Source organism: Notolepis coatsorum (assembly GCF_963971535.1).
Source record: "Notolepis coatsorum genome assembly, chromosome: 4".
NCBI lineage: Eukaryota > Metazoa > Chordata > Actinopteri > Aulopiformes > Paralepididae > Notolepis > Notolepis coatsorum.
Window position 1 is genome coordinate 23538179 of NC_140168.1, and position 26773 is coordinate 23564951.

At 43.5% G+C, this 26773-nt stretch overlaps 1 protein-coding gene across 3 annotated transcripts in view; it reads left to right on the forward strand.

Moving 5' to 3' along the window:
- Positions 1-13837, forward strand: part of prrc2a (proline-rich coiled-coil 2A) — a 47063-nt gene extending 33226 nt beyond the window's left edge. For all 3 annotated transcript variants that reach the window (XM_084313583.1, XM_084313582.1, XM_084313584.1), the window contains 3 exons: positions 2130-2520; positions 6976-7210; positions 9802-13837. In XM_084313583.1, coding sequence (XP_084169709.1) covers positions 2130-2520; positions 6976-7210; positions 9802-12988 — 3813 coding nt within the window. In that variant the 3' untranslated portion in view covers positions 12989-13837. The remainder of the gene's footprint in view (positions 1-2129; positions 2521-6975; positions 7211-9801) is intronic.
- Positions 13838-26773: the final 12936 nt, after the last annotated feature.

A 26773-nucleotide genomic window follows, 5' to 3' on the forward strand; every position in this document is an offset into this window, starting at 1 on the left:
ATTTAGCATTTTTATATTATATATTAGATTTAGATTATTGGATTATTAGATTATATATTGCATATATTTAGCAATGAGATATTATATGATTTAGATATGAAATATGATGAATTGAAAATGGGGCACCCTGATGTAAACAAGACAAAAGTCTTTCTCTGGTCTGCATCCCCTTAACAATTGTATGTATTGAGCTGTACTGTACCCATTCTGCAATATGTTAATACAGTTTTAAATCAATCAATCAATAAATAGCATTTTAGCATTTTTATGAAACTACTGTATATTTGTATGTCTCTAAATGTTTTGATGAATTGAAAATGGAGGACCCTTATGTAAAAAAGCCGAAAGTCTTTTTCTGGTCTTCATCCTCCTGTACTGTATTGTACCCATTATGCAATCTGTTAATAAAGTTCTCATTCATTCATTCTGACGGAAAACAGAATAATTTTGATTGACAGTAGAGTCTGCCAATTACGTCACAACACTTGCACCCGCCCTGCTGTTCTTAGCACCAATCGGCAAGCGCATTCGTTTTTGACTTCCTGAATGCCCTGTGTGCTGAACAACGTCAACAAAGCTACTAACGTTAGCTGCCCACGAGTAGGAGACCAGTGCTCTGCAGGATGACTAAATGAGGCATAATGATTTTACCTCAACGAATGTTATAATAAAAGCCTTTCCATACATCTGTCTGATTGAAAACTTTATTAACAGACCACGGAATGGGCATATCTCAGCACGGGCTGAGATATGAACGAGTAACGTGTGGACCAGATTGACGCGACACAAGGTTTACACAACAGCCCCCACCCCTTGTTTTATTGTATTTGTACCTGTACTACCTGCTGTCAGCTGTTTATCTCTCTCTGTGAGCTTGATTAGCTCACGTTAGCTAGCGTTAGCTAACCCTGAACTAAATCAATGACTAGGTTCTAAAGCATTTCGAGTAGTTTTCACTGCACATAGAAGCAGCCAAACAGCGGGAGAATTTCGGGAGCATATGGCCAAAACCCAGTTAGGAACCATCGATTCCCATCCCTACTACTAACTTTACTTTTCTTCATAGCTAAATCAGACAGTCAGCCAGTCTATCAGAGTGAGTGCTCAGTTGATTTTCCCCGCTGATCATACCTGAGTGCTCAGCGTCATCACACGCCTTGGATCATTTAGGAGTGAAATGCGAATGCAAGGCTTGAAATCCCTACTCGCAAGCCCGCCCCCAAATATTATTTACCAATCGCAACGGCCAATTAAAGGGGCAATTTGCGATGAGATCATCGCAGCGTACAGCCCTGACGCTCCAGGATTAGATTCAACCACACAGAGGAGCTAAACGCTCCAGGGTTAGATTCAACCACACAGAGGGACTAAACGCTCCAGGGTTAGATTCAACCACACAGAGGGACTAAACGCTCCAGGGTTAGATTCAACCACACAGAGGGACTAAACGCTCCAGGGTTAGATTCAACCACACCGAGGGACTAAACGCTCCAGGATTAGATTCAACCACACCGAGGGACTAAACGCTCCAGGGTTAGATTCAACCACACCGAGGAGCTAAAGCTCCAGGGTTAGATTCAACCACACCGAGGAGCTAAAGCTCCAGGGTTGGATTCAACCACACAGAGGGACTAAACGCTCCAGGGTTAGATTCAACCACACCGAGGGACTAAACGCTCCAGGGTTAGATTCAACCACACCGAGGAGCTAAAGCTCCAGGGTTAGATTCAACCACACCGAGGAGCTAAAGCTCCAGGGTTGGATTCAACCACACAGAGGGACTAAACGCTCCAGGGTTAGATTCAACCACACCGAGGAGCCACACGCTCCAGGGTTAGATTCAACCACACCGAGGAGCCACACGCTCCAGGGTTAGATTCAACCACACAGAGGAGCCACACGCCCAGGGTTAGATTCTAAACCAGGCGCATCATGTGGGTTAGTTTATTCATATAAACGATTGCACTCAAAAGATACTTCGTCACGGCACTCCCACTTTACAACCCATGAGGAATGTTGTCATAGCACGTCAGCAATACGATAAGCTACTTTGATAGCACTGGCTCACCTTTTATTGATGTAATGATGAGGCTTAATGATGATCCTGTGGGGGTTTCTTGCATCTCCAGGAGCAACTCCTGAAGCAACAGCAGCAGTGGCAACAGCAACAGCAGCAACAACAACAACAGCAACAGCAGCAGCAACAGCAACAACATCAACAACAACAACAACAGCAGCAGCAGCAACAACAACAGCAGCAGCAGCACAGTCAGGCAGCCCAGAGCCAGCTCCCACCTCAGCCCCAGGCACCACAGGGCCCCTCCCCAGGTTCTACACCCCAGCCAGGGCCAGGACCAAAGCAGGGTGGACCCCTGTACCAGCCCGGCAACATGGGCCGACCGCCGCCCCTGCCAATGAACTTTGACCCTCGCTGGATGATGATGCCCTACATGGACCCCCGCATGATGCAGGGTCGCCCCCCACCCATGGACTACTACTCTGCTGGCATGCATCCCTCTGGTGAGTGAAGAGAAACCACAGAACGGCTCCGATAGGATGTAAACCACGCTGATGGTCCTGAAAAGAATAGGTAAACAGATGCTGTCCTGGTGGCAGACCGCGTCTCGGCCCCTATCCCTCCCGTCGTGCCCGTCTCTCTCCACTATACTTATCCAATAAAGCAAAGAGGACATTAAGGGCACCGTCACTCCGCCCCTGTTTAGTACCGGTTGAATCTTAACCTCGGTGCGGTTTGTTTGGGTCGGTGTGTGAACACTGGAGTTGAACTCCGGTCCGCACCAAACAATCGGACCCTGGTCTCTGTGTGCTTCCAAGTGAACTAGGGGTGTAACGGTACACAAAAACCACGGTCCGGTACGTACCTCGGTTTGGAAGTCACGTTTCATTCCGGTACAGTGGGGGGGTTGCCTAAATATTAAAGGCAACCAACTTGTGTCTAACCACGCCCAACTTGCGTCTAGCCACGCCCCCGCGGCGACGCGGCAGCAGCAGAGCGGAGCGTAGCGGCAGAGCGGAGCGTAGCGGCAGCATTATATGCCAGTAACCGCGCCTTATTCAGTATCCAGAAATAGCTCAATTGGCAACGCTGCATGGCTGTGGATCCTACGGCTCGTTGCTGGCTAGTTCGATTCCCTTAATTTTTTTTTTTTTTTTTAACGTGCATTCGCATTCTTTCGCCGTTAAGTTTAGGCATAACTTTAAGCATTGTTTCGGAGTTGGTTAAGGTTAGGCATTGTTTCGGAGTTGCTTAAGGTTAGAAGGGTTAAGTTTAGGCGCTGTTAAGGAGCTGGTTAAGGTTAGAGTTTGACTTAGAGAATGGCAATAGACAGCCTATTTCCGCGCTGCCGCTCTCTCGCGCTGCCGTGGTCACATGGGCGTATTGGCCAATCAGAGAAACGCTAAACACAAGTTGGTTGCCTAAAATATTCACGCGGGGGGGTTTGCAGAACGTGGCTTTCCATGTTCCACTCGGGGGTGACGTAGTGTGACGTTACTGTTGAGTAGCTCTCGGTAGCTCGGGATGTCCACCCCATCGGTAGTGAGAGCGATAGCAGATGCCTTGGATAAGTCGTGGACAACTGAAGCGTGTGCTTGTTTATACAGAGCTGGTATGACTTGCTGGCTGAAATACGGACGAGAGGGAACTACGTAGCGGGGCTCTATTACTTTTAACATGTGCTTAAACCCTGTGTTCTCGACAACGGAGTATGGTCGCAGATCTGCTGCTATAAGTCAAGTCAAGAGTTTTATTTGTCACGGCATACAAGCATACAGCGAAAGGATGAGATATGAAACGCTATAAAAACACCTATGGCGTTTGTTATTGCTTTGGCCCGGTTTGAATTAATAGCGAGATGCTGCTTGAATGCCACGGGGAGCTGGGTTTTTGCAGTAGGGTCTGTTTCTTCCTTGTACCAGTGATATTCACATTCGGGTGATGCCGTTTCAAATGAGTGATAAAGTTCGACGTACTGACAGCGACATACCCGATCTCAGTTGAACAATGCCGGCACGTAGCTTTAGTGCGATCCACCTGTCTTTGTCCATTGCTGTAGTTAACTGGGAATCCGAAATGATCCCAAACGGGAGACTTGAATGTTGTGGGAGCATCTTCTAGCTCTGGCTTGTCAGTTAGTATTGCACCCGCCATACTAAGGCTAATATGCTATGCTGAATTACAGCTATCGCTCAGCGTGGCTGCGTGCTGCGTGGGATGAACAAACAACATCCGGTTAGTTGTGCACGTTATATTTGGGACGGGGGGATTTAAGTTCTGCAAAAAAAGGTTCCGTACCGTTGCAATCGTTCGGTGCACAGCGCGTACTGTACCGGAGAACCACATTGAGGCGGTACAGTACGGATATGCGTACCGTTACACCCCTAAAGTGAACCCATGGAGTGGTTCGTTTTGAGGTGAGAGAGCAATCTGACCTGTAACCCCCCCCCCCCCCTTGCAAATCACTCATTTAATGAAGCTGATTGGACAGTTTTTTTTTCTTATCACAAGGTTACTATTTTCATACTAGTAAGTTCATAATAGCTGGACATGACATTAAATGAATTAGGGCTGGGCGATATGGCCAAAAACGTTATCGCAATAAAATAATTTTCATATCACTCGATATCGATAATTATCGTCGATATAATTTATGTCAAGTTTAACTTCTTATGCCCGGCGCTGTTCTTCTACACAGTAAACACGGCCCAGTGCATAGATTATTATATTCCACCAGGGGGCAACCTACCGCCACTGGATCATATGCATTATAAGAATGGAACTAACACAGTTAGCCAGAGCAAGCGGTGTATCCCCGACAATGTACTAACCATCACCCTAAAATACTCCGTTCCACCCCAATACATTGCAACGAAGTCCACCGCCCCACACTACTCTAACCGTTACCTCAGAATTCACGCCACACACCCACTCCGCACGTAAACTATAAAATAGTGGCGTGCAAGCTAATGATCCTAGCCAGCCTTGTTTCCAATGTACTAACTATCACCCTAAAATACTCCGTTCCGCCCCAATACATTGCAACGGCATCCACTGCGGCGCAGCATACCCCACACTACTCTAACCGTACCCTCAGAATTCACGCCACACACCCACTCCGCACGTAAACTATAAAATAGCGGCGTGAAAGCTAATGATCCTAGCCAGCCTTGTTTACTACCCAGAGGCAGGGACCGAAACTAGAGTGCGCCACCCGCCATTTGCGCTCAGTTTTTACGTTTGGCGCCTCCCACTGAGACGTCTGAGCGCCGTGTGGCGGGCAATCAAATAGTCATGTGAAAACCGAAAATCATGATCCAATTCTTTAGCGGAGTTCTCACTCGCTGTCTCAGCACAGACATGAAGCGTGCACCGCGCACTGCTGCTGCTGCTGCTGCTACCCCCCCCTCCCCACCTGTTTCTGTATGCCTGCATGTAAACGGAGGCTATTGCCTCCGAGTCACCGTGACGTTAGTTAGCACTGCTGTTGCTGCTCCTACCCCTGTATGCCTGCATGTAAACAGAGGCTATTGCCTCCGAGTCACCGTGACGTTAGTTAGCACTGCTGCTGCTGCTCCTACCCCTGTATACCTGCATGTAAACAGAGGCTATTGCCTCCGAGTCACCGTGACGTTAGTTAGCACTGCTGCTGCTGCTGCTCCTACCCCTGTATGCCTGCATGTAAACGGAGGCTATTGCCTCCGAGTCACCGTGACGTTAGTCTAGTCAGTGTGGGACCTTCGTGAGATAACGTTAGCTACCGTTACAAAATGACCCAGTCAACTATTCACTTAGTTTAATACATGAGGCATTGTGTAACGTTATCCAGCCGGCTAGCTACTGATAGCTCCAGACATCAACAAATCCTCCAGCAATAGTCCAGTGCATAATACCTCCGTTGGCTAGGTAACTAGTCACTACGAAATGTCGCAGTAAACTAAATAGTTCACTGAGGCGTTGTCCCAACGCCATCCAGCAGTAGCTACAGATAGCTCCTGGCATCAATGTCTTACAACAACAACATGCGTATTCGAGTCCCTGGTTTACATCGCATGAGTGAGGGCTGCTGAATAGGGTCCAGCTGTAGCTCAGGAGAATCCTTTTGCATGCTGAATGTAGCGTTTAGGGTCCAGCTGCACCCCCGGAGAATCCTTGCTGGAGCTGGAGGCCACTCGAGTATACACACAGACAGTGGAGCTGTTTGCAGACAGCGAGGTGGCGATGTCTCGCAGATAATACAACTACAAGTATGATTATATAATATATATATTTTATTAAAAAAAAAAGTTTATATAAAATGATAATAAAAAATAATTGTATCAAAAAAAAGTTGGCAGGTAAGAAATATGCTTGGCGGGTAGATTCTTCCCATCTACCCGCCACTGGCCGGTGAGTCAAAAAGTTAATTTCGCTCCCTGCCCAGAGGTGCACCGCGGGTCTCCTTCGCTGTCGCCATCTCCTTCACTGATTGGTTGTTAGTGCGCGTGTGCTGATATCCAAGCTTGGAAAATCGATATATCGAAACTTTGCGACCACGTTTCATGTTTATTCCGAGGAAATAATTTATCGTGATAGTTATCGTTATCGTTTTATCGCCCAGCCCTAATAATGAATACCTTGCATGCATCATTACTACTTCATATGTTATATTAGTATTTCATAACAATTGTGCAAGCCGAAGTGAAGATCACATGATGGTTTTTGTTCACATAATGTTTGCTAGTATTCTAAACGATGTCCAATTAAAGGCTGACCTGCGTTATCACATGGCTTTGTTCAGAGAGTATGGTTTGTTGATACATAACCGAACCAATAGAAAACGCAACAAAAGGAACTATTTTACTTTTGATTTCGGATAATTTCTAATTAACTTTGGTGTCAACCTACGTATGTACATTTGTTTTCTTTTTTTTATGAATAATGAATAATAATTTTGACCATTTCCTTTCTGCTCCCAGGGCTTATGGGCCGTGAGCGGTCCGACTCGGGGGGCTCTGGATCAGACCCCTTCGACAGGCAGCAGCAGCAGCAGCAGCACCCAGGGCACCCTCATCGTGGGACACCCCCCATGGACCCCAAGTTGGCTTGGGGACCAGAGGTGTTCCCCGGGGGAGGGGAGGGGCGTGGCCTGACTTCCCCTCTGAGGCAGAAGCAGGTGCTGGAGGAGGAGGAGGTGGTGGCGAAAGGGCCCAGGTGTGTACATGCAGGCAGCATCGGGTCCTTTGGATGTAGGGTTGAAGGTGTTTTATATTAGTTTGTGACTCCAGGCTAAATTTATAGCCCTAATGTAGTAGGGGTGTAACTGTGCACAAAAAAACACCATTCGGTACGTACCTTGGTTTTGAAGTCGCGGTTTGGTACGATTTCGGTACAGTGGGGGAACATTTGGAGAATGTGGCTTTCCATGCTCCACTCGGGGGTGATGTAGTGTGCAGTTACTGTTTAAGTAGGGCTGTCAACTAATATTCTATGTAAGGGATAATGTATAGCTACGAGGTCATTGTCGCAAAATAATTGACCGACACGGAGTTTAGAATACCGAGGCGCCTCGCAGAGGTGTTCTAAACGTAGTGAAGGTCAATTATTTTGCGACAATGACCGAGTATAGGCTATACATTATCCCGCTTATTACATGGCTAACTTACTAACAATATACCTAATTCATTTTACACCATCGACAAGACGAGATCAAATGCAGACGCAGTTGTTCTGTGGCTCTGTCAGCCCAACGGAACTGAACCGAAAGTCCTGTACCGAAACGGTTCGGTACGAACATGTGTACTGTTACACCCCTACTATGTAGGTATATAACAATATGAAGTCACACAATATGTTGTTAAAGGGGCCCTTCGCCAAAAGAAACAATGCTGATAGTCACACACATCCAAAAAGGTTCTAAACCATTTTGCACACATTTATTTAGTTTTACATTTATTGAGAGTAAAGGAGTTTGAATGTGGCCACCAGTGAGGTCATCTGGGACATTGGGTCCTTAATTACAGCTCAATTGAATGATAAGGTAGCAGTCGTTATAATAAGACTGCTATTTTTTCATCTACATCATTACATGGTGCTGTAATTAACAGAGGATTCCATGACATCACTGGTGGCTATATTTAACCTCATTCACTCTCAATAACTGTCAAACTGTGTGCAAAACCTTTGAGAGTTTTTGGATGTCTGTGAGTTTATGTGCAAAATAAATTGCATTGTTTTTATTTTGGTGAAGTGCCCCTTTAAAACCACAATCTGACTAAATGCAATTGGATGATAAGACGTAATTCCTCATTTCAAGGAAGAAACCTTGCCTACACCAGTGTTTCTCCTACCATTGCCTTGGCGGGGCGGCCCCCCCCCCCCCCCCGAAAAAATTATAATAAAAAAAAATGTATTTTTTTTTCCTATTTAGTGAGCTTTAATCACAGTAACGTTGGCGAGCTAGCTAAATTATATAAAAACAAATTGGATAGTATAAGTTGATATATGAACTGGATAGTTCATATAAGCCATTCTCCCTTTCTGTGTGTGTGCGTGCCCGTCCCAACTCTGGTCTTTGGAAAGTTTGATATTTACTGAGGATGGCCAGATAATGTTGATGTTTAAACTTTACTGCGTGCGTCTATGACGACACTGTTGACACCACGTATCCGTGACACGCGTGCCCCGTGACAACACTAGTAGTTTTGGGGGGCCTACCACCCCCCCCCCTGAAAAAAATCCTAGGGAAAACACTGTACAGCTTTTCATTCATTTAAACTAGGGCTGTCAAAATTAATGCTTTAACTTTGGAGATTAATTTAAAGCATTAAAATAAATTAATCTAGATTAATCTATGGAGTGAAAAATCTTCAACGTTCTGAACTTTCAGCAGTATATTCGCCGCGGATATAAGAAAGAGGTTTAGCTGAGTCAATGTTGATGGTTTTGTTGAACATTTGTATTTCACAGGAGAGAAACTGTATTCAAAGAAAGCTATTAAAATAGTCTTTGAACGGCGGCTAAGTGGCGCAGTGGGCAAGGCGCTCGCCACAACGCAGGAGATGCTGGGTTCGAGCCCAGCTCTCGGCGTTGCTTCCGGCTTGGCTGGTCGTTCATACTAACACACATTGGCAGTGTTAGAGGGTGGGAAAGCCGGTGGGTGGGAATCGGACGTTGTGGACAGCGACTCCTACAGGTCGGTTGGTGCGCCTGTACAGCAGAATCAGGAAGTATCGGGGGCAGCGTGAGCCTCCCACGCGTTACTCCTCGCCACTGAGAGATCGCGCTGTGCAGGTGAAAAGATGCGACGGCTGCCTCCTCGTGTACCGGAGGGGATACGTGATGCAAGGCTTCGTCCACATTGCAGCCGACCAGTGGGAGGCATGGTCTAGCAACGTTCGAGACAGGGGAGGGGAGAATTGGATAATACGAAATTGGGATGGGAGAAGAATAGAAAATGGGGAAAAAAAAGTCTTTGAATCTAAATATACTTTTTGTGTTGATTTTACATTAATTCCATGATTTTACTCAAGTAAATATCTGTTACAAGCTTCGGTCTTAAATAGAAAAATGCTATTTTTAATCTAGATTAATTACAGAAAATTGTGAGATTAATTAGTAAAAAAAAATTTGTATCTATTGGCGGCACTAATTTAAACGTATTCTTCATTTCTAATATTGTATAATGAGCCCTGGATCATATTTAGAAATGCATCATAAGCTGAGCCTGGCATTGAGTATCTTGACATGATGAAGATGAAGCCCCGAGCTCTAGCCTTACCGCTGTCATCTCTCTCTCTCCACAGGAGCGACACTCCTCCACACCGCATGCGAGAGGGTGGACCGGGCCCCATCCAGCAGCCCAGCTCCAGCTCGGGCTCCTCCAACCAGACCCCACCCCCTGTGGGCGCCCAGGCGGGGGGCCAGGGAGGCGGCCACCACCCTCACCATTACATGGGCGGGCGGGGCAACTACAGCAACTTCCCCGACCAGGGCTCCAGGATGCCCCCCCAGCAGCAGCAGCAGCAGCACCAGCAGCAGCAGCAGCGGGGCGGCGAGAGGGGAGGCCAGCAGCACGGCTTCAGTCACCAGGAGGACGGCCCCCCCAGAGGGTCTCAGCAGGGCCAGGTATGGGGCACCGCCCCCCACCCGCACTACGACCGCAACGGGCGAACGGACCTCTCCCCCATGGAGAGCAACTCGCACCTCCACCACCATCACGGCCACCACGCCCCCCACCAGTCTCACTTCCCCCTCCAGCCCCACAAGCCAGAGAACGGCCGCGAGAGGGGAGGCGAGGCTCCCGTCAAGAAAGGGGACCCCTCCCCCCCGCCTCACCAGCCCTCCCTCTCCTCCTCCTGCTCCTCCTCCTCCTCCTCGTCCTCCGCCAGGGAAGACGGCAGTGGCAAAGCCGCGCCGCAACACCTCCCACCCAAGAGGGAGACGGAAGCGGGCACAGGAGGGCACGGCGGCGAGAGAGGCGGCGGTGGCAGCAGCAGCCACGCCAAGCAGGAGAAGGCGGGTCCAGGCCACGCGCATCACCCCCCCCTGTCCTCTGGCCCGTCTGCCTCTCAGCACGGCAGCCATAACCAGCCCCATCAGCAGCAACAGCAGCAGCAGCACCCCTACCCCAAGCCCAGCCAGAGAGGGGGACGGGAACACAAGACCGAGACCCAGTGGGGGCCGCGGCCCGGCAGCACCGGGGGGGCCTCGTCACACGGCAGGAGGACCAACAACAACGCAGGAGCGGGAGGGAGTAACTCCAGAGGAGGGGACGATTCGTCCAATACGGCGTCGGACCACAAATCCTCCAGCCAGTCGGGCGGAAGCGGCAACGCCAACAAGAGGGCGGGTCCTATCAAGAAGCCGGCCCTGAAGGAGATGATGAAGAGGGAGGGAGGCGACGCGGAGGGAGGAGAGAAAACGAGCGCGGCTTCCGGGAAAGATAAAGAGCAGCAGGACAGCGGCCAGCCCGCTTCGGCCAAGCAGGAGGCGTCCTCCGCCTCCTCCCAGAACACAGCGGCTCCGTCGGGCAAAGACGAGTCGGCCCAGACGCCGAAGCCCAGGAACGGAGGGAAGGAGCGGTCGTCGGGGGGCAGAGGGCCTAAAGACACGGACATGTCCGGCCCCTCGTCTCGACGCGAGAGGGAGCGCTCCTTCGAGAGATACCACCACGGAGCGGCGCCCGCCCCCCGGGGCAGCAGGGCGAGCCGCGGCCGAGGGGGAGAGTTCTACGGGCGCGGCCGCGGCTACCGGGGCACGTACACGTCCAGCGCGGGGGCGGCAGGGAGCAGCAGCAGCAACCGGGGCCGTGTGGGCGGCAGGAGCGGCAGAGACTACCGGCCCTCCGGCGGCGGCGGCGACGGCTACCACCAGGAGCCCAAGGGCGAGGGGGCGGGGCGCGGCCGGCACGGTCAAGACCGGTCGCAGCACAACCCGGCCCGCGCACGGAACCGCAGCGAAACCCGCAGCGAGGGCTCGGAGTACGAGGAGATCCCCAAGAGGAGGAGGCAGAGGGGCTCGGAGACGGGCAGCGAGAGTGGCGCCAGCGACCTCGGCCAGTCGGACAAGGAGGATGCCCGGAAGCAGCCCGGTGCCAAGAACGGCTCCGAGAACGTCACTACCTCCTCCGCCCTGCCCAGAGGGTCCCAGGCCCGGGTCTTCACCCCCAGAGGCGTGCCCTCCAGGAGGGGAAGAGGCGGAGGCAGTGCCGGGGGAGGCGTCTACAGGAGCACCGGCGGCGGCGCAGGGGCGGTGGCCGGAGGACACCGGTCGGGAACGGGCTCGGCCTCTCACGGCTGGCCTTCCAAGTCCTCCGGCTCCTCGGTCCGGAAGCAGCAGGCCCCGGTTCAGTCCTCCGGGCCCTCCAAGGACGCGGGCCGAGGCGGCAACAGCGGGGAGAAGAAGGACAAGGCGGCCGACGGAGGCCAAGCCCAGAGTCAGGGGGCGAACCCCCCTCAGTCCAGCGCCCCCCCCGCCGCCCTACCTCCGGCCACACAGGGCACCGCTGAAAACGGAGGGGTCGGCACTCCGCAGTCTTCCACCAACTCCATGTCAAACTCCGGCGGTCCCAACGCGCTCCCCCTCTCCGGTGGTCGGGGGTTCCCCCCCAGTGGGTTCGAACGTCCTCCCAGACGCCGGCGCCACGGGCGCTCTCAGCACCAGCAGGACAAGCCGCCCCGCTTCCGGCGGTTGAAGGAGCGAGAAAACGCCGCTCGCATCAACGGCGGTGTGGGGGTGATCGGGGGAGGAAGACCCTCCTCTCCCTCCCTGAATTCGGGCCAGGACATTGACGGGGGGGCGCCCAACTCTGCTCCCTCCGCGGGCAACGCCCCGAGCGTCAACCACAGTGTTACCACCGCCGCCAACAACAACAGCAACAGCAACAGCAGCAGCGGTGTTGGCGGCGGTGGTGGCCACCATGGCAATGCAAACAGCCACCACCATCATCACTACAACCAGGGCAACCCGGCGCAGATCCACCCCCAGCACCATCACAACCACGGGGCCAAGTCTCCCGACTTCTCCAACCAGAACTCGGACCAGGCCAACGAGGAGTGGGAGACGGCCTCCGAGAGCAGCGACTTCACGGAGTTCCGAGAGCGGGAGGGGGGAGGAGGAGGCGGCGGCAAGTCCTACCCCTCCCACCACCACCACCACCCACCAGGGAGGGGCGGAGGTGGAGGAGGGGAAGGGAGAGGGGCGTTGGAGCGCGAGATGACGGCGAAGGAGTCGGCGGCTAACAAGAGGAGCTTCTCCAGCCAGCGGCCGGGCATGGAGCGACAGAACCGGAGGGTGAACGCTGGAGGTGGAGGAGGTGGAGGAGGAGGAGGAGGAGGAGGAGGAGGAGGAGGAGGAGGAGGAGGGGGGGGTGGGAGGAGCCCCCGAGGCCCGCCCGGCGGGGGGGGCGGAGGAGGAGGAGGCGGCGGCAACGGAGGAGGCAACCGCGGAGAGAGGCGCGGCAACTGGCCCTCCCCCAAAAATAGGAAGTGATGGAAACGTTAATAAATAAATTTAAAGAGAAAACATTTCAAATGAATGCCCCAATTAAACCCACCCTCTTCATCTTTCTGTCCCTTTCTGTCTTTATCTTTCTTTTATCTATACGTTCTCATCCCTTGACATATTATTAGCACATTGTACAATGCATAGTTATGGAGACGGTATATAGATTCACTTTAGCCCCCCCCCCCCTCACTATCTCTCTCCATTGATCTGCTGTCTACCGTCCGTTATTGTAAATTCTCCCTCTGCTCCCCGCCACGCCCCCCTCCCCTCCCCCCATCCGCCCTTCCTGAATGGATTCAACAGGCGCGTGGTTCTCCTTAACGGACGCAAGCATCGTTTTCACTGACGACATTCACACCCGATGTAATCCACACACACACACACACACTTTTTTCTTTTTCTTTCTCCTTGCATATACCAAGCACAATATGACAGCTTCAAAACACACCAAAACACATACAGAGAACAGTCATGTGGATGATGCAGTGTGACATGAAAACGTGGAATGAATTGGAAAAACATCTTGAGGAAGAGACGGGCTGATTTTTATATTTATGTACCTGTGTATATTTCTACCACGCTTTGGGCTGGGGTGGTATTTCAAGTAGTGCCGTTCTGCATCGCCGTTCCTCACGAAGGGTCAAGGAGCGCAGGTTCTTCTTTTAATGAGAACAATTGTACCATAAGATATTTGTTTCTTTAATTGTGTATTTTTTTTTTTTTTTTTTTTTTTGCCTAATTTGTCAGCTCTGTTTCAGCCTCCCTCCCCCTTAAAAACATTAGGGTGTGTTTTGTTTTGCAAAACAGGTGATTAAAATACCTTTTTATACAATCCCCCATTTTCCTCGTGAGTTTATGATCTCCTAAGAAAAAAATAAATGAAAAAAAAAAGTACATCTGATTACTGTGACGACAGACCCGTTGAAGTACTACTGCTCACCCACTCTCATCCTTTTTGTTTCTGATATCAATGTATTTTGCTGCTTGTTATGAAACTAGACGGTGTGGTTTTTTATTTAGTTGACCTGCTCTACTACTTTTTTTTTTTTTTTTTTTTTTTTGCTCTTGGTTGGTTCATTTAGGGAATAATAATAAAAGAAGAAAATTAAAAAGGCTCTTTTCAGCCTAACGGTAGCATTTTCTGCACACCGCAGTAATGGAAGCTTCCCAGAAGAAAGGTTTCTCTCCTATTCTTATACAGAGTTTTGTTTACCCTGAGAAGACTGATAATAGATTGAGTGCTTTATTTTAACAACCACGTCTCCCCCCCCCCCCCCCCCCCCCCCCCCCCCTTTGGTGACTTCTGTTTTCATGGACACGTTCTCTCAAAGATACTTTCAATCGCAAATTATGTATATCTTTGTTAGGAGAAAAACGAATGGCAGTGAAAACATAGGTCACGGTGGAAGTAAATGGAAGCATTTGACTATTCCATTTAATTTCAGAAAGAAATGGTTTATGTTTCAATAGATAACTGAGTCCAATCTAATAAGCACTCCTTGTAGTCTAATAAATCCATGGTTGGTGTATTTTCTTTATTTAATTTTTTTTTCTATAATCTTATTGAGCAAAGTTACATCAACATACAGCAGGGTTGTTACTCTGTCTGGCCCCAGAGTACTACGGTTTGCCGTCTTGAGTATTGTACTGTTGTACTATTTTATCTGCCCTGCTGTCCTACGTGCAGGGATGCACTCTCTGCACCTTTGACTAATCGGGACTGGCAAGAGCTCCTTTTTTCGAGGAAGTATTTTGAAAAGTGTACATTATTTCAGGATGGCCGCTCCCAGACCGCGGCAGCAACCACAATATACAGTAGCTCGACTGAGCTGAATTCTGAACTAAAGGCCGCGGCGAAGGTGGCCGTCGTTTCCGAACGCTCGTCTGCAAACGCCTGCTTGGGCGTTGCAGGGGGGTTCCTTGGGATTAATTAACACACGTTAACGTGTATCTCCAGTCGCAAAATGGCACAGCTTTTAAACTGAGGGGGCTGAGCTAGATCAATATCATGTTTATCCTCATCTGCATCAATTCTTTCACTGCTGTAAGTTGGGGTTTGTTTGTTTACTGACGACCACAGTTTTAAGATTGACTTTGGGATGTTGTGTGAGTAGGGCATTCGAGTATGTGCGTGTGTGCGTTTTCTGGTGTCTGTATAATAACCTTGAGGGAAGGGACGGGAGGGTAATAATGTGGATGGCAAACAACTTTCTGCCTCGTTTGCCCACACTTGGTTTTAACCAATATTAGGACAATTCTCCAGTTTTCTTTCTTTATATACATTCACGTATATACATTCAAATGTGTGTATATGTTTATCCAAATGAAGTATATATACAGTGCAAAACTCTCTAGTTTTTTTCCCCAGTGTCATTTTCACATACACTCTTAAGCAGGCAAGTCAAGTTGGGTATATTTTATTTTTCACTGACTTCCAAGCATGAACACATCAACGGGTGCTGCTTGCCTTGCCTGTTTTCTACATCGGTAGCCGTACACTTAAGACTCTGAAGAGTCCTCCATCCCTCCTTATTAACTCCTACTGTCGATGTGCGCATATTCTATGTACCCATGTTAAAGAAAAAAATAGTGTATTCTTGAAATATTCAAAGATTGTACTATATTTCCAGCATTACCAAGGTACCTGGAGTGGTTCGAGCTTTTATGGTTTATTAATGGAACCGTAATATACACACATGTATGTATATTGGTATGTATCTAAGTTTTGTCTACCCCAACTTACATTCCCACAAACAAATGTTGTTGCCATTTTTTAAGTTCAAGGGAGCAATGTACAAGCAGAGAAGTGTCTTATTATAATAAAATTATACAGAGAAAAAGTTAAATAAACTTCTTTTGTTTTAATGGAAAATGCCTTTGTTTCATTCTTGTCGATCGGTGACGTCTCTCGTAGGTGTTTGCTTTAGGATGAAGGTATTGGTGTTCAATTAAAATATAGTGACATTGTGTTAAATCTAAAATGTTAATTTTGATCCTGCTCCCATGGTTGTGCTCTTTCAACTTAATTTCAAATATTGAAAAACGTGTTATATGGTCATATCCAACTTATTAACTGAGAAAGAATGCTTTACATTTAAAAAGCGAGTTGCAGTTCATTTGTAGATTTTGAGTTGACTGAAGGAAGCTCCTGCTTCAAATTAGACATTGGAAACTTTAAATGTTTACCTTTTCATTTAACAGCCCTTATTTCAGATGGGCATGAGAGGTAAGGTAACGTCAATTACAAGCCCACCAGGTGTCCAATAATAATATTACAAATAATAAATAATATGCTACCATCATAATCGCTCCTACAGTATACCCATTCTACAAGCTGTTAATAAAAATGTCAATCAATCAAACCTCTTTGCATGGGACTACCGTCAACAACGGCACGCATTACGTCATGGCTCTTGGGCGCGCTCTAGTGGAGACTCGAGTTACCATCCGTTACTATGCATATAGCTGTCTGATTGATTGAAAACTTTAACAGATTGCAGAATGGGTACAGTACAGCAGCTCAATACATACAATTGTTAAGGGGATGCAGACCAGAGAAAGACTTTCGTCTTGTTTACATCAGGGTCCCCCATTTTCAATTAATCATAACATATATGACACACGACATACAGACAGTACTGCTACATCTATACATTTATGACATACCAGATTTGCAAATACAGTACTGTTTGTGATACAAAAAGAGTCCAGAAAAGAGTATATACATTTGATGTAGAAACTACATTGGAGGAGGTTGGGTAGGTGGGGGGACACACACTGTACATTGGAATATTGACAAAGCCATACTTGGTCATTTACTGTACATTGGAGGGGTTTGGGTTAGGACATTTGCAGGTGCCAGTTTCGAATTGCAGTCTCCCGTAGGTGTTCTTTGAGTGTTTTTGAAAGTGGGTAGTGATTCACATTCCTTTACAGCTTTGGGTAGGGCGTTCCACATTGATGTGGCATAATTGCGAAACGTGTTTAGTCCCTTGTTTGAGCCGAATCTGGGTTTAACATGATTTGTGGAGCTCCCTCTGGTGTTGTGATCGTGGTATTCACTGACCTTTGGGAAGTATTTTGACATGTACATGGGTACCTTGGTCGTGTAGTGTATCTTGTAGACCAGGCCCATTGCAAGTTGCTGTACTCTGTCGTCTACTCTAAGCCATCCTAGGTTGTCAAAGTGGGCTGGGGTGAGGTGGGTTCTAGGTTTGATTTTGATTTGATTTGATATTTTTTATTTTCGTGTCTTACATACAGATGTATGCCCAGCCCATATGGGCTTACAAGACACATAACAATAAGTATATAATAATATACTTTACCAATTACTTAACAAATTACATAGACCAAGATGGCCATAAAAAAATAAAAATACAAGAAAATACAATAAAACGTAATATAACACAAGCTGTACTCAATGTAAATAAACAGAAAAACAAGGTGAATTCAAATACAATTATATAGGATACAGTGTGTTTTGTCTCAGGTGCCATGCCTTCTCCAAAAATCCTGCAAAACCGAAGATGTCCTCCACAAAAAAACAACTCAACATACAGCTCTCAGACTGCCAAAACAAATCTGGGTTTGCAATTTGAATTTTTTCAAATAAAGCCCTCCTCAAAGTGGTGTACAAAGGGCAATAAAAAACAAAATGATATTCATCCTCCACCACTCCCAGATCACACAGAACACACAGCCGCTCCTCCTCAGGTTTACCCTGGAATCTACCCACTTCCACAGCCAATGGCAGGGTGCCAGACCTCAACTGGGCACACAGAGACCTCCGTCTTCTCTTTAAGTTTAACATTACATAAGGTTCAGTAAAATACTCATTTTTAATTGCAATATATTTTCTAAGTTTAGGTTTTTTCAAAATCTCCACCTTCCACTTATCCTGATGGATTGTTGATAATTTTGTTTTAATTATGTGAACCTTACACTGCAAATTGTTCATAAAAATCATACTCAAGTCAGTAGAAGAAAAAATCATAGACATCTCTCTTGACCAGGGATGACCGTGTGCTCTGTCCCAATTAAAAATCTTTTTAGTCACCCTGCCATTTGGCAGCTGGACCAGGCGGTTCCATAACCTCACCATTTCACCCTTTTGCTTGACCAAGCAAGAATCCCACCCCATGTCCCCTTCTATAGCCCCTTTTGGTGTGTATTTATGGACTCCTAAAAAGTATCTTATGGCCCGGTTCTGGATCGCATTACATTCAGGAGCATCATCAAAACCCCATACTCCAGCAGCATAAAACAAAACAGAACCCACCATTGAATCAAATAATTGTGTATATGTTGAAAACCCAAGGTCAGTGCACACTTTCATTTTACTCAACACGCCCCCTAGCGCCCTTCCTGCTGACTCAGACATTATTTTCCTTCCTTCTATGAAGCACATGTACTCATTAAAGGTAAAACCAAGATATTTATAAGAATGTGTGTAAATCAGAGGCGTTGGTCCAAATTGAAACTTATGACTACTCTGCTGTTCGTGTTTTTTCCTAAAGTGCATAATCTGTGTTTTTTCACTGTTAATCGCAAGTCTCCATTTCATGCACCAAGAACTCATAATATTCAACATGTTTTGTAAATTTGCTTCATTTTCTGCAAACAAAACAATATCATCAGCGTACAATAAAATACTTAGGATTATATTATCTATTGGAATACCAAGATTGGCTTGCTTGATTTCTTGCGCCAGGTCATTAACATAAAGGGCGAATAAAGTAGGAGAAAGCACATCTCCCTGTTTTACACCGAATGGTGTGGGGAACCAGCCGGTCCTAACATCATTCAGCTGCAGACAGGCAGATGGGGCATTATACAGGCTTTTGATAGCCTTATAAAATAGTCCATCAATACCAGAACAGATTAATTTATAGTCCAAAAGCTCTCTATTAATCCAGTCAAAGGCTTTTTTAAAGTCAACAAAACAAACAAATGTATTCTTGCCCTCGTCCAATCTGGCTCTCACCACCGATGATAAAACAAAAACATGATCAATACAAGCTCTCTTAGCCCTAAACCCATTCTGCTCATCCACCAACATTTCATTATATTCTAAGTATTTATTTAATCTATTATTAAGAACACTTGAGTATAATTTATAAACTGTACTGATCAAACTAATACCTCTGTAATTTAGTGGGACTCTAGGGTCAGCTTTTGCAGATTTGGGGATGGGCTTAATAATGGACTTGTTCCATATCGAGGGGATGGTGCCTGTGTTAAAACAAGTTTGATATAAACAGTGTAATACATTCAGCAGATAGGGAGTTTTAAGGACCTCGTTCGACAACTCCTCAATACCCATAGCTTTCTTCAGTTTCGCTCTGTCCACTACACTCTGTACCTCGTCTAACGTAATGTCACTATTTAATAATTCACAACCTGTAGGGCTATTGCTCATCCCAAGTTCGGCCTCACATTTTAACTTACATATTTCTGTCAGGAAACCATCATCAAATAAAGGGTGACTACTACAAGCATACAGACTACTATAGTCGGTTTCCCACTTTTTCAGAATCTGCTCAGTTTCAAAACATGATTCACCGTTATCCAATACAATCTCCATTGGGACTGTCTGGGTTTTTTTGGGGCCTAGTTTATTTATTTCTTTCCAGAATTGCTGGGGATTACTGACTTGTAGTTGTTCTATATGGAGAGCTTGTCCTCTCTTGAAACGTCGTTTGAAAAATCTGAGTTTCTTATCAAATTTAGTTTGACAAGCTTTAAATTCATTCAGTAAGTCTCTTCTCACACTCTGTTCCTTGCATTTTAGAAAAGATTTTTCGGCTGCCCTTGAATTAAGCCATAGCCCATTTAATTCATTATTCCAATAAGGTTGTTTGGTCTTAAAATACTTTTTGGGCGACCCGCCTTTCTTTGTAGCACAGTGTCGACCAATTTCTTTATGCAGAAAACTACATAAGTTATTGTAACAGAGATCAATATTCTCCTGGTTTTTCGGACCGTTATTCAAGAGCTCCATGACATCTAGTAAAGCCCCCTGGCAAATCTCAGAGGAAAGAAAATTAGCTGGCAGGTGTCTATTACATGGTTTGATTTGCTGCAGGGGTTCAACCATGCTCTGGATATTAACTGAGTCACCGGCCCGAAAGTGTAAGCATAGTACTGAATGATCAGGTAATCTACTATGGATATCAATAAGATTTGCACCTTCAGAGCCAACAAGTTCAGATGGTGTATAAACACTAAATTCAATGCATGATTTCAAGTCAACGTGAGGAGTTACAATGTAGTCCACAACAGCTCTCCCCTTTATAGAAATTGAAGTGAAATTATCTTTGTCAGCGTTTAATCTCCCATTTACTACACAGCATTTTGAGTCTTTTAAAAATTCAATGAAGGATTGTCCGTGTTTATTTACAGTCAGATCTAAAGCGGATCTAGGCGGGATGTCATCTGCCTCCACATAATCTTTCAGATCTGCAATGCGACTATTTAAATCACCACACAAATAAATAGCATCTGCATTAACTGTATACAATAACGTCAGTAAATGGTTAAAGAAAAAGTCTGCATTACGTCCCCAATGTGAGGTTTCCGGAGACAGATAACAAGAAATGATAATGAAAGAATACTTTGTCTCCCGGTGTTCAAAACGTAGAGCGAGAATTCCATCGTAGGCTTTGTCCACAATAATAACTGAGACGGCTCTAGGAGTTCTAGGAGTCAGGTCAAGCAGTAGTCTGACTAGTCTTCACATCAAAAGCGAACTATCAAAACGTACACGGACCAAAATCGGCCCATTATTTACTCCTTTTTTTCATTTGATTCTGACACCAAAATACGAAAAACAGCTCCGTATTTCTGTTTTCCCATGTTTTTTTTATTTTGGTTTCAAACGGAAATAGGAAAACACCTCGTATTTCACTGCGGTCAAGTGAGCCGTCTTTTGCTTTTGCGTGGTCAAATCAGCCGCTCTTGTTTTTCGAGTGCGCGATTAGTTCCAGGTTTACGGTAATGCATTAAAACAAGCCTGGGACGCTGTTGTAATGAACCGACGTGACTTTTGTCACAGTCTCACAACAAGTAGATCTTACAGAAATACTTAATATGACATTGAATGCGCATCGAATCAATAGGACGTTTAGTCTAATCAATAGGACGTTTCGTATGTGCAGTATTATTGAACATCGAATCAATAGGACGCGCAGTATATTCGACCACTAAACTAAAGCTACAGACAATTCCACAGAGGAACACTTCCGGCGAGGATTTCAAAGTAAAGGATGGCATGTGGTTCATTTCTATTATTTCATAAGTAGTTTATTACACTGCCATGTTTGTACTTAATACTTCTCAAGACTACTTGCACAAATAATATTAACTACTTTTACTGTGTACTTTGAGTAATTTGAGTTTCAAAGTCCTTTTTATAGAACAATGAGTATTTTCGACTAACTTTGATGTGGGATAAAAACCATTTCTCCCATAAGCAGTTTATGAAACTTCCATGGTTGTACTTAGTACCTCTTAGACTACCTGTACAAATTATATGAAATATTTTTACTGTGTACTTTTTGAGTAATTTGAGTTTCAAAGTCCCCAGAATCAGCATTTTCGACTAACTTTGATGTGGGATAAAAAAAGATTTTCCCATAAGCACTTTATGAAACTGCCATGGTTGTACTTAGTACCTCTTAGACTACTTGTACAAATTATATGAAATATTTTTACTGTGTACTTTTTGAGTAATTTGAGTTTCAAAGTCCCCAGAATCAGCATTTTCGACTAACTTTGATGTGGGATAAAAAAAGATTTTCCCATAAGCACTTTATGAAACTGCCATGGTTGTACTTAGTACCTCTTAGACTACTTGTACAAATTATATGAAATATTTTTACTGTGTACTTTTTGAGTAATTTGAGTTTCAAAGTCCCCAGAATCAGCATTTTCGACTAACTTTGATGTGGGATAAAAAAAAGATTTTCCCATAAGCACTTTATGAAACTGCCATGGTTGTACTTAGTACCCCTTAGACTACTTGTACAAATTATATGAAATATTTTTACTGTGTACTTTTTGAGTAATTTCAGTTTCAAAGTCCTCAGAATCAGCATTTTCGACTAATTTGATGTGGGATAAAAAAAGATTTTCCCATAAGCACTTTATGAAACTGCCATGGTTGTACTTAGTACCTCTTAGACTACTTGTACAAATTATATGAAATATTTTTACTGTGTACTTTTTGAGTAATTTCAGTTTCAAAGTCCTCAGAATCAGCATTTTCGACTAACTGATGTGGGATAAAAAAAGATTTTCCCATAAGCACTTTATGAAACTGCCATGGTTGTACTTAGTACCTCTTAGACTACTTGTACAAATTATATGAAATATTTTTACTGTGTACTTTTTGAGTAATTTCAGTTTCAAAGTCCTCAGAATCAGCATTTTCGCCTAACTTTGATGTGGGATAAAAAAAGATTTTCCCATAAGCACTTTATGAAACTGCCATGGTTGTACTTAGTACCTCTTAGACTACTTGTACAAATTATATGAAATATTTTTACTGTGTACTTTTTGAGTAATTTGAGTTTCAAAGTCCCCAGAATCAGCATTTTCGACTAACTTTGATGTGGGATAAAAAAAGATTTTCCCATAAGCACTTTATGAAACTGTCATGGTTGTACTTAGTACCTCTTAGACTACTTGTACAAATTATATGAAATATTTTTACTGTGTACTTTTTGAGTAATTTCAGTTTCAAAGTCCTCAGAATCAGCATTTTCGACTAACTTTGATGTGGGATAAAAAAAGATTTTCCCATAAGCACTTTATGAAACTGCCATGGTTGTACTTAGTACCTCTTAGACTACTTGTACAAATTATATGAAATATCTTTACTGTGTACTTTTTGAGTAATTTGAGTTTCAAAGTCCCCAGAATCAGCATTTTCGACTAACTTTGATGTGGGATAAAAAAAGATTTTCCCATAAGCACTTTATGAAACTGCCATGGTTGTACTTAGTACCTCTTAGACTACTTGTACAAATTATATGAAATATTTTTACTGTGTACTTTTTGAGTAATTTGAGTTTCAAAGTCCCCAGAATCAGCATTTTCGACTAACTTTGATGTGGGATAAAAAATATTTCATATAATTTGTACAAGTAGTCTAAGAGGTACTAAGTACAACCATGGCAGTTTCATAAAGTGCTTATGGGAAAATCTTTTTTTATCCCACATCAAAGTTAGTCGAAAATGCTGATTCTGAGGACTTTGAAACTGAAATTACTCAAAAAGTACACAGTAAAAATATTTCATATAATTTGTACAAGTAGTCTAAGAGGTACTAAGTACAACCATGGCAGTTTCATAAAGTGCTTATGGGAAGAATTGTTTTTATCCAACATCAAAGTTAGTCGAAAATGCTGATTCTGAGGACTTTGAAACTCAAATTACTCAAAAAGTACACAGTAAAAATATTTCATATAATTTGTACAAGTAGTCTAAGAGGTACTAAGTACAACCATGGCAGTTTCATAAAGTGCTTATGGGAAAATCTTTTTTTATCCCACATCAAAGTTAGTCGAAAATGCTGATTCTGAGGACTTTGAAACTGAAATTACTCAAAAAGTACACAGTAAAAATATTTCATATAATTTGTACAAGTAGTCTAAGAGGTACTAAGTACAACCATGGCAGTTTCATAAAGTGCTTATGGGAAGAATTGTTTTTATCCAACATCAAAGTTAGTCGAAAATGCTGATTCTGAGGACTTTGAAACTCAAATTACTCAAAAAGTACACAGTAAAAATATTTCATATAATTTGTACAAGTAGTCTAAGAGGTACTAAGTACAACCATGGCAGTTTCATAAAGTGCTTATGGGAAGAATTGTTTTTATCCAACATCAAAGTTAGTCGAAAATGCTGATTCTGAGGACATTAAAACTCTAATTACTCAAAAAGTACACAGTAAAAATATTTCATATAATTTGTACAAGTAGTCTAAGAGGTACTAAGTACAACCATGGCAGTTTCATAAAGTGCTTATGGGAAAATCTTTTTTTATCCCACATCAAAGTTAGTCGAAAATGCTGATTCTGAGGACATTAAAACTCTAATTACTCAAAAAGTACACAGTAAAAATATTTCATATAATTTGTACAAGTAGTCTAAGAGGTACTAAGTACAACCATGGCAGTTTCATAAAGTGCTTATGGGAAAATCTTTTTTTATCCCACATCAAAGTTAGTCGAAAATGCTGATTCTGAGGACTTTGAAACTGAAATTACTCAAAAAGTACACAGTAAAAATATTTCATATAATTTGTACAAGTAGTCTAAGAGGTACTAAGTACAACCATGGCAGTTTCATAAAGTGCTTATGGGAAGAATTGTTTTTATCCAACATCAAAGTTAGTCGAAAATGCTGATTCTGAGGACTTTGAAACTCAAATTACTCAAAAAGTACACAGTAAAAATATTTCATATAATTTGTACAAGTAGTCTAAGAGGTACTAAGTACAACCATGGCAGTTTCATAAAGTGCTTATGGGAAGAATTGTTTTTATCCAACATCAAAGTTAGTCGAAAATGCTGATTCTGAGGACATTAAAACTCTAATTACTCAAAAAGTACACAGTAAAAATATTTCATATAATTTGTACAAGTAGTCTAAGAGGTACTAAGTACAACCATGGCAGTTTCATAAAGTGCTTATGGGAAAATCTTTTTTTATCCCACATCAAAGTTAGTCGAAAATGCTGATTCTGAGGACATTAAAACTCTAATTACTCAAAAAGTACACAGTAAAAATATTTCATATAATTTGTACAAGTAGTCTAAGAGGTACTAAGTACAACCATGGCAGTTTCATAAAGTGCTTATGGGAAGAATTGTTTTTATCCAACATCAAAGTTAGTCGAAAATGCTGATTCTGAGGACATTAAAACTCTAATTACTCAAAAAGCACACAGTAAAAATATTTCATATAATTTGTACAAGTAGTCTAAGAGGTACTAAGTACAACCATGGCAGTTTCATAAAGTGCTTATGGGAAGAATTGTTTTTATCCAACATCAAAGTTAGTCGAAAATGCTGATTCTGAGGACTTTGAAACTGAAATTACTCAAAAAGTACACAGTAAAAATATTTCATATAATTTGTACAAGTAGTCTAAGAGGTACTAAGTACAACCATGGCAGTTTCATAAAGTGCTTATGGGAAGAATTGTTTTTATCCAACATCAAAGTTAGTCGAAAATGCTGATTCTGAGGACATTAAAACTCTAATTACTCAAAAAGTACACAGTAAAAATATTTCATATAATTTGTACAAGTAGTCTAAGAGGTACTAAGTACAACCATGGCAGTTTCATAAAGTGCTTATGGGAAAATCTTTTTTTATCCCACATCAAAGTTAGTAGAAAATGCTGATTCTGAGGACATTAAAACTCTAATTACTCAAAAAGTACACTGTAAAAATATTTCATATAATTTGTACAAGTAGTCTAAGAGGTACTAAGTACAACCATGGCAGTTTCATAAAGTGCTTATGGGAAGAATTGTTTTTATCCAACATCAAAGTTAGTCGAAAATGCTGATTCTGAGGACATTAAAACTCTAATTACTCAAAAAGTACACAGTAAAAATATTTCATATAATTTGTACAAGTAGTCTAAGAGGTACTAAGTACAACCATGGCAGTTTCATAAAGTGCTTATGGGAAGAATTGTTTTTATCCAACATCAAAGTTAGTCGAAAATGCTGATTCTGAGAACATTAAAACTCTAATTACTCAAAAAGTACACAGTAAAAATATTTCATATAATTTGTACAAGTAGTCTAAGAGGTACTAAGTACAACCATGGCAGTTTCATAAAGTGCTTATGGGAAGAATTGTTTTTATCCAACATCAAAGTTAGTCGAAAATGCTGATTCTGAGGACATTAAAACTCTAATTACTCAAAAAGTACACAGTAAAAATATTTCATATAATTTGTACAAGTAGTCTAAGAGGTACTAAGTACAACCATGGCAGGTTCATAAAGTGCTTATGGGAAAATCTTTTTTTATCCCACATCAAAGTTAGTCGAAAATGCTGATTCTGAGGACATTAAAACTCTAATTACTCAAAAAGTACACAGTAAAAATATTTCATATAATTTGTACAAGTAGTCTAAGAGGTACTAAGTACAACCATGGCAGTTTCATAAAGTGCTTATGGGAAGAATTGTTTTTATCCAACATCAAAGTTAGTCGAAAATGCTGATTCTGAGGACATTAAAACTCTAATTACTCAAAAAGTACACAGTAAAAATATTTCATATAATTTGTACAAGTAGTCTAAGAGGTACTAAGTACAACCATGGCAGTTTCATAAAGTGCTTATGGGAAGAATTGTTTTTATCCAACATCAAAGTTAGTCGAAAATGCTGATTCTGAGAACATTAAAACTCTAATTACTCAAAAAGTACACAGTAAAAATATTACATATAATTTGTACAAGTAGTCTAAGAGGTACTAAGTACAACCATGGCAGTTTCATAAAGTGCTTATGGGAAGAATTGTTTTTATCCCACATCAAAGTTAGTCGAAAATACTCATTGTTCTATAAAAAGGACTTTGAAACTCAAATTACTCAAAGTACACAGTAAAAGTAGTTAATATTATTTGTGCAAGTAGTCTTGAGAAGTATTAAGTACAAACATGGCAGTGTAATAAACTACTTATGAAATAATAGAAATGAACCACATGCCATCCTTTACTTTGAAATCCTCACCGGAAGTG